At 37.5% G+C, this 9,024-nt stretch overlaps 1 protein-coding gene across 1 annotated transcript; it reads left to right on the top strand.

Annotated features, from left to right (window-relative positions):
• Positions 1-993: 993 nt before the first annotated feature.
• LOC143560578 (uridine kinase-like protein 4) lies at positions 994-8,335 on the top strand. Its single transcript, XM_077048856.1, has 15 exons — positions 994-1,147; positions 4,514-4,662; positions 5,185-5,276; positions 5,388-5,457; positions 5,551-5,663; positions 5,781-5,877; positions 5,953-6,032; positions 6,124-6,318; positions 6,386-6,469; positions 6,546-6,606; positions 6,780-6,840; positions 7,588-7,681; positions 7,757-7,829; positions 7,910-7,992; positions 8,080-8,335. Exons 2-15 carry the CDS (start codon positions 4,527-4,529, stop codon positions 8,227-8,229), a joined length of 1,389 nt encoding a protein of 462 aa, XP_076904971.1. The 5' UTR covers positions 994-1,147; positions 4,514-4,526; the 3' UTR covers positions 8,230-8,335.
• The last annotated feature ends 689 nt before the right edge of the window (positions 8,336-9,024 follow it).

Genomic DNA, 9,024 nt, shown 5'->3' with positions numbered 1-9,024 from the left:
AGTATATTATTAACTTTCATATAATAAAAAAAAAATAAAAATTCAAATAAAAAAAATATTAGAATCAAATAATATAAAACAACTCCCGTAATACGTGGAATAAAAACTAGTTATATGATATATATGAATATATGGTAGAGAATGAGCTGGGAATGCTCTGAATCATTTAACACGTCTCTCAAACTTAACTATTAGGCTATGTGTAGCGGAGGGGCTACAAATTGGGGCGTTTTGCGTCATGTGGCGCCCGGTCAGCAAATGATGGGTTTTTGTTTTTGGGGTGTAATGGTGTAGAGGCTACAAATAATAATATAATAATATATATATATACATATATATCTCTTACACACACATATATATAATAATAATATAAAGAAACAAAACACACAGACATGTTGGGCGAGAAGAACTCATCGCCCGCACCCTATTTCATCTGAATATCGCCCAGGGGGACGATATTCGTGCCCCTTCTCACCCAAACCCAAACCCAAACCCAAACCCAAACCCCACTATACATGGCCTTAAAAAGCTCCATAATTCATTAAAAGAGATGCAACCAAACACTTTAAATCTAATCAATTCATAATTAGTCTTTTTGTAAAATTATTAAAATGGACTATTAATCAAATCACAAAAGACCAAAAACCAACATCGGTAACAGTAAAATCTAAACCTTTTTTCCACAAAAGGGCCCACACCCAATAGGCACCACGTCATATTTCATATTTACATGTTTTTTCCACGTAAATTTAAGTTGGACCAAAAATTGATAGTTATGACATCACAATCAGAAAAAGAAAAATCGGCAGGTCCATGATCGTAATTAGGTCCAAGTTGAAGCCCATTTCCCACCACCCATTTGACCATAATACCCCTCCCCATTTTCCACCACCCATTTGACCATAATACCCCTCCTTGGAGTCTCACTTGCAATATATCCCAAACTCACCCACTGTTTTTCCTTTCTCTTTTTGATTCTTCTTCAGCTTCAGACCCAGTTTCAATTCAAAATCAAATCTTGAAAAACAAAACAAACAAAAATCAAGAAACCCACAAAAACCCTAATTTTTTTTTTAAATTTTGGAAGAATTAATTTGTGTTTTTTAGGTATATTCTACAAACCCAACAACAACATTATTTGAATCTTGTAAGTATATGCTTTTGTGGTCCTGTCCTCTGTCTTGCATTTTATGAATCTGGTCTTTTTTATGCATCTTTTCAATATTATTATTATTATTATTATCTGTGAAGATGACTGGGATTCGGAAATGTAACATGTTGATTATTATTAGACTAGTTGTATGATTATCATGGTGGAAGATTGTTGAATGAAAATAAGTGATGATTGTTTCAAGGGGAGTTTGCGCCTAAGAGCGGCGAAGGCGGATCGTCTTGGATCTAGCTCCTGTTGATTTGGTTATTTTGCTTTTACAATCTTGTCTGATTTGTGGTTTTTGGGTTGTCATAGGTGTTGCATATTAATTTGAAATTTCAATTGCATTCATCGATATAGATCTAAATTGAAGATTACAAATGCGTGCAATTTGATGGTTCCAAATGCATTCAACTCTCGGCCTATATGATTTTCCAAATTGAATGGTTAATCTAGTCTTGTACGATTGACGATTTGGAATTCATTTACGATGGTGTACCGTTTGTTAATGTCAGGATTAGTTTTACTTGTCGCAACTAGGGGTTTAAACGAGACAAGCTATTTGCGAGCTACTCGGCTCGCAAAAATCTCGAATTGAGCCGAGCATAAATGAGCTCTAGCCTAAAAATAAGCTTGTTTAGTAAATGAGCCCGAGCTTCACTTATCGAGCTCTCGTGAGCCAGCTTGAGCCTGGGCTTGGTTCGACTCGTTTACACCCCTACTGGCAACTATAAGTTTTGAGAGATGCTTGACTACAATGAAGTAGATTTGCCTAGTTGGATTGGTGATGAGAATTTGAGCGATACTTTTATTTGCTACATTAAAAAATAGTTACTTAGGAGTGTTTCTCTAGGATTCATCATCATCATCATCATCATCATTGTACTCAGTATATCCCACCAATAGCAAGGCTATGGTAGGGTCTGAGGAGGGTAAGATGTAGACAGACTTACCTCCAACTCGATAGTAGCTTTGCATCAAGCCTTGGACATAAGGCACATAACACTCAAAAATCGGGATACCGCCAATTGGTGCATGTATGCTTGTCCTTCCACAATCTTTTTAACAATGGGAGAGCTTACCAAGAAGAACATGACAACACAAACTTTCAACGACAACAATCGAATAACTGCTACTGCCGACGGATCACACGAGAAGAGGTGAAGGATGCACTTAGGAGGATGGGAAGGTCTAAGGCGGTTGGCCCAGACAACATACCCATCGAGGTGTGGAAGTGTCTGGGGGAGGAAGGAGTCATGTGGTTAACTACTCTGTTCAATAGTATTCTCAAATCAGGTAAGATGCCAGACCAGTGGAGGAGCAGCGTTGTAGTTCCTATCTATAAGAACAAAGGAGACGCCCAATGTTGTGGTAGCTACCGAGGAATCAAACTACTAAATCATACTATGAAGCTATGGGAAAGAGTGATTGAGGTTAGACTTAGACGAGAAACTCAGGTTACGGTCAACCAATTTGGCTTCATGCCGGGGCGTTCCACCACAGAGGCAATACACCTTATAAGAAGATTAATGGAAAAGTATAGGGAGAAGAAGCGTGATCTACATATGGTGTTTATTGACCTAGAAAAGGCCTACGACAGTGTGCCACGACAGGTGCTCTGGGAGTGTTTGGAGGGTAGAAGAGTGCCCAGGAAATATATAGAGATAATTATGGATATGTATACCAGGAGTGAAACAAGTGTCCGTGCGCCAGTGGGGGATACTGATTTCTTTCCTGTAGAGGTAGGTCTTCACCAGGGGTCAGCGTTGAGCCCGTTTCTTTTTGCAGTAGTCTTGGATGAGTTGTCAAAGTCGATTCAGGGGACTCTCCCGTGGTGCATGATGTTCGCAGACGATATTGTGTTACTTGCTGAGAAAAAACAAGATCTAAACATGAGGCTTGAGGAGTGGCGAACAACCTTAGAGACAAAAGGTTTAAAGATTAGCCGATCTAAGACGGAGTACCTCCACTGTGATTTTGGTGGGATAAACGACAATGAAGACGCACAGATCACAATTGAAGGGCAGGTGGTCCCGCAGGTAACGAAGTTCAAGTATTTAGGATCATTTGTACAGAGCGATGGGGAATTAGACAGTGATGTGACCCACCGAGTTCAGGTAGGATGGTGTAGATGGAAAGCAGCCACAGGTATATTGTGCGACAAGAGTTTCCCGACTAAACTAAAGGGAAAATTCTATAGGGTGGCAGTTAGACCTGCAATGCTATATGGAACAGATTGTTGGGCCATCAAGAAGGCACAAGTGCGGAAGATGGAGGTAGCAAAAATGAGAATGCTACGTTGGATGTGTGGGCACACAAGGCTAGACCGAATAAGAAACGTTGTGTTTCGCGAGAGATTAGGGGTGGCGAACATAGCAGACAAGATAAGAGAGTGGAGATTGAGATGGTTTGGACATGTAAAGAGAAGACAGACGACGAATCCTGTTAGATCCGTAGAAAACATTACTATAGAGGGGAGGAGGGGTAGAGGACGACCGAAATTGACTTGGGATGAGAGGATTAGGCATGATTTGATAGACCTAAACCTCTCCGAGGACATGGTTGAGGATAGGAATTCGTGGAGAAGTAGAATTAAAGTTAAGGATTTTTAGAGAGAATTGAATACCTTAGGGCTTAGACTTAACTTATTTAGGTCACATACCATAATGGTATTTCCCTTACATATATTATTATTATTATTATTATTATTATTATTATTATTATTATTATTAGCTTTTATATAGCTGTTAAACTGTGATCTTATTATTAATATTATTATAATTAGTAGTAGTTTTTATATAACTGTTAAACTTTGATTTCCTTTATTTTGCTTCATACACATGTACTTAGAGCCGAGGGTCTCTCTGGAAGCCACCTCTTTATTCCTTTGGATAGAGGTACGGTGTGCCTACATCCCACCCTCCCCAGACCCTACTTATAGCTTTGCTGTCGGTGGGATTTTACTGGGCATGATTGATTGATTGATTGATTGATTGATATGCTTGTCGTTCGGCTATCAACACCACCACATGATGCCTGATTAACCTTCCGTCACTTTTAACATTATTTTCACGAGATTAGTAAAATAACGTCAAAATTAGTGCAATTTCACTTTTGCCCACCCAAGGGTTCACACATACATACATTATATGCGCGCACCGCAAGCAGGGCAAAGGAGTGTTTCTCTAGGATTATTGATGTATTTTTTATTATTTATTTGAAAATTAATTTAATCTTTTTATTACGTGACCTGACCAAATCAGTACCGCCAAAAATTTAATATTTAACGACCCCAAAAATTTCCACTCCCTAGAGAGTTAGCTTTAGCATATAATGTGGATATTTGATTGGCCATTTCAGGTTATAATTGCTAATGGGGTCAACAGCAGTAGCGTATATGATAGAGGCTTCATCAGGGGCACATTTTTCTGGATTTCACATTGATGGGATACAAGCACCGGCAACAGCATCGGTGGATGAAAACGTGCATAAGCAGCCTTTTATCATTGGTATGTATTGCAGCATCTGAATGCACTTGATTACTTGTATAACAAGAATGCCATGTTATTAAATTGCCGCATCATCTTCATTGGTATTAGCCCTGCTTGCGGTGCGCACATATGATGTATATATGTGTGAACCCTCGGGTGGGCAAAAGTGAAATTGCACTAATTTTGACGTTATTTTACTAATCTCGTGAAAATAACGTTAAAAGTGACGGACGGTTAATCAGGCATCATGTAGTGGCGTTGATAGCTGAAAGATAAGGGTACATGCACCGATCAGCCGGTGTCCCGATGATTGAGTGCTATGTGCCTTATGTCCAAGGCTTGATGCAAAACTACTATCGAGCCGGGGGTCTCACCGGAAGCAGCCTCTCTATCCCTATGGGGTAGAGGTAAGGCTGCCTACATCTTACCCTCCTCAGACCCTACCATAGCTTTGCTGTTGGTGGGATATACTGAGTACGATGATGATGATGATGATGATCTTCATTGGTATCATGGTATGTGTTGGTTTTTATTGAGCAGGGGTTGCTGGAGGTGCAGCATCAGGGAAAACAACAGTATGTGACATGATTATCGAGCAGCTTCACGATCAGCGTGTTGTACTTGTCAACCAGGTATCATTGACTTTTTGTGATCTGAATAAATGTATAGAGTATGTGAAAGGTCTGTATAATATATGGTTATCTAAGATTCTTAGTGATAGGTATTTACGGGTGTGTTTGCAGGATTCCTTCTATCGTAGTTTGACTCCTGAAGAACTTACAAGGGTTCATGAGTACAACTTTGATCATCCTGGCAAGTCTTCTTACTTTAACTGCCTACATATCATAGTAATTTTTTAAAGTAAAAAAAAAGGATAATTTATCTTTTTTTTTTTTGCCTCCTCAGATGCTTTTGATAATGAGAAGTTATTATTAGCTGTGGAGATGTTGAAGCATGGAAAATCAGTGGATATTCCAAAATACAACTTCAGGACTTACAAGAACAGCATATCTCGAAAGGTAATTTTTATAACATAGCTTGGAAATGTCAACATTTATAAAAACACAAACTAATAACATTTGATGTTTGATAGTAAAAATTCAACTGTAAAATTAAAAATCATGAATATTTGGCAGGTGAATCCTTCAGATGTCATAATTTTGGAAGGCATACTCATTTTCCACGATCCTCGTGTACGGGAATTGATGAACATGAAGATCTTTGTTGACACAGGTTCTACACACTCCTTACATACCATTATCTGAAATCATTAATATTTTCATTTATTTTACTCATCTTTCAGTGCAGATGCTGATGTGCGCCTAGCAAGGAGAATAAGGCGTGACACAGGCGAAAAGGGGTGGGATATTGGTATGGTACTTGATCAGGTTAGTTTGTAATTCTTTTCCTTGATTAAATATAACATAAATTATATTAAAAGATTCTTTAATTGTACTATTCTTTAATACATATATGCAGTATTCAAAGTTTGTGAAGCCTGCTTTTGATGACTTCATACTTCCAACAAAAAAATATGCTGACATCATCATACCTCGCGGAGGAGACAATCATGTTGCTATTGACTTAATTGTCCAACATATTCGGACAAAGCTTGGTCAACATGATCTTTGTAAAATATATCCTAATTTATATGTTATTCATTCAACTTTTCAGGTACCACTTTCAATTCCTGTATTTCTTTTGTTTTATAGTTTTCTTATTGTTGGTTGTTATTATGCAGATACGTGGCATGCATACACTTATTCGTGATGCTCAAACAACAAAACATGATTTTATATTTTATGCAGACCGATTAATCCGGTTGGTGAGTTCTTGTTTCCGTGACCGGTTTAATTATTTTTCATGTTGATGTTTGCATTATTATGATTTGGTCTGATTAGGTTGTGGAACATGGTTTGGGACATCTACCATTTACAGAAAAGCAGGTGGTAACTCCAACCGGTAAGTCTGTGCACTAACTGATCCTACTATGGGAACTTGAATTTATTTCCTCGTTAGTGTTAATCTGTTATTTTTAATATATGCGACTATAAAAAGTATTTTATAGTTTAGTTTGCATCATGCGAGTACTAAGTGTTTGTATTCATAATATTTTTGGGTCTGTGAAAATGCAGGGTCGGTATACACAGGAGTAGATTTTTGTAAGAGATTATGTGGTGTTTCTGTTATCAGGAGGTATTATGTTATTATGATATATGTGTATTTTTTATTAGGTGATACATATATACACACACAAAATGGATTTCGGCTAAAGTGATAGGGAGCAATTTGGGCCTTTGATCAAACTAGTATAATGGTTAAGATTGGCGAGGTGGCAATTTCGTAATTAATTGAAAGTTAGCAAGGGCTGGAAGGGTATAGAGTATAGACTATAGAGGGGATTTACCCCTTGTTGACTTTTTCAATATATACTAGTGTCATCAATATATTTAAACTCTTAACTTTTATATACTTAATTACTTTTTTAAATAATTAACCATAAAATCAAGAATTCTTTTTTATTTTAATGAGTATCAATCAATCAATCATATTCAGTAAGAAAATCCCACCAATAGCAAAGCTAATACTGTTATTTATAATGTATTTTTAATGATATTTTATAAAATGGTGTAAAGAACCGTGCGATATAACTTTACAGTTATCTCGTTTTACATGGTGCGCACGCCATGTTTCAGATAGTGTTTTTATTATGAAAACCATGTTGCTGTTATTCCATTTTTCAAGGTGTTGCTAAGTGTGCCTGAGCATGAATACGTAAATGAACGCAAATACCTTTGCCCACAAAACCCACGCACGGACATATGGTGCATCATTGCTTCCTATGCTTCTTAGGCGAAATCTGATTTGTACCGAAACCATCTATATAATATATTGCCCTTTTTGTTTGGTAAAAATCGTGCCTTTTTGTTTAATCTTTTGCAGTGGTGAGAGTATGGAAAATGCATTGCGGGCATGTTGTAAGGGCATAAAGATTGGAAAGATTCTTATTCATAGAGAAGGCGATAATGGCCAACAGGTTTGCGCCTTAGATTATTAAAAGCTATGCAGTTAATTTATGAAAGCTTTAAAACATGATTGAACCGTTATGCAGTTAATTTATGAAAAATTGCCACAAGACATATCCGACAGGCATGTTTTATTACTGGATCCCATACTAGGAACAGGTTCGTTTCACATTTCTCAAAAACTCGCTGTTTTTTTTAATAACGTGCGTTTGTGCTGACAATGCAAGTAATTTGTTCAGGTAATTCAGCTGTTCAGGCTATTTCCTTGCTTCTAAAGAAAGGTGTACCCGAGGGCAATATCATATTCTTGAATCTAATCTCTGTAAGTCGACAAACCCGTTTTTGAAAGTCAACCTTTTGACCAAATAAGTCAAAACTATTTATGAAAACAAATTGTTGGTGGTTACAGGCACCACAAGGAGTGCATGTAGTGTGCAAACGATTCCCGAGAATAAAGATTGTGACATCCGAGATAGAAACAGGGTTGAATCAAGAGTTTCGTGTGCTTCCCGGGATGGGCGAGTTTGGAGACCGGTATTTTGGGACAGACGATGAGTGAAACGTGGGCTGTTTGTGAAATTGTGTTTGGGTTTTGAGGTTTCTGGTTTGATGAGACTTGTTACCTTTGTGGAGTTGGGTTATATGGTACTTTAACAGGCTATATGATATTATTATGTTATAAGTTTTTGACAATGATTTATAATAAAGAGTACCAGAATATATACAGAGGTATAAAACAATTGATACATACACATAATAATAAAAAAAAAGAAAAAAAGAAACAGATAGTTGGGGCTTAACCGGGCCGTTCTGATCCGTTTTCAATTCTTTAAATTCGGAGATTTGGTTTTGGGCCTGAATCAGAACCTGAACCGGTAATGAATGAAAGTGACCTGTCATTTGATGGTTTAAATTTTGGTATGAAAAAAGTTGTCTTGTTTAAATTGGTTCATGTGGTTGGTTATAAACTAGGGGGCATCTATGTAAATCTTTGATGATATACAATCTTTACCTGTGTTGTTTCATGCACGCCTGCCTCAACTGAAAACCATTGGTTTGCTCATCCGACATGATTCACGAATGCTCATTGGCATGGTAACTCACAACCTTGTGCATCCTCTCCTCTCCGATGCTGATTACGGGTAAGATTTAGTTACCATCTAATTGGGCTCCAACCTTATCACAAATGTAAACTTTCTCGTTCGTCTGAATACAAGGCTCTCGCCAACATAGTGGCCGCTCGCTGAACTAATTACTTGGTTGCCTTTCATGCACAAACAAAGCATGTAACTTGTGGGTGAATATTAGACTAGTTATATAGTTATAAACCAAAACGTTCTTTAACCAATAACAA

The sequence above is a fragment of the Bidens hawaiensis genome, unplaced genomic scaffold (assembly GCF_021521415.1).
Source record: "Bidens hawaiensis isolate Kalapana, Puna unplaced genomic scaffold, B.hawaiensis_p1.1 tig00020413_1, whole genome shotgun sequence".
NCBI lineage: Eukaryota > Viridiplantae > Streptophyta > Magnoliopsida > Asterales > Asteraceae > Bidens > Bidens hawaiensis.
This window is presented reverse-complemented; position numbering and strand designations above follow the sequence as displayed.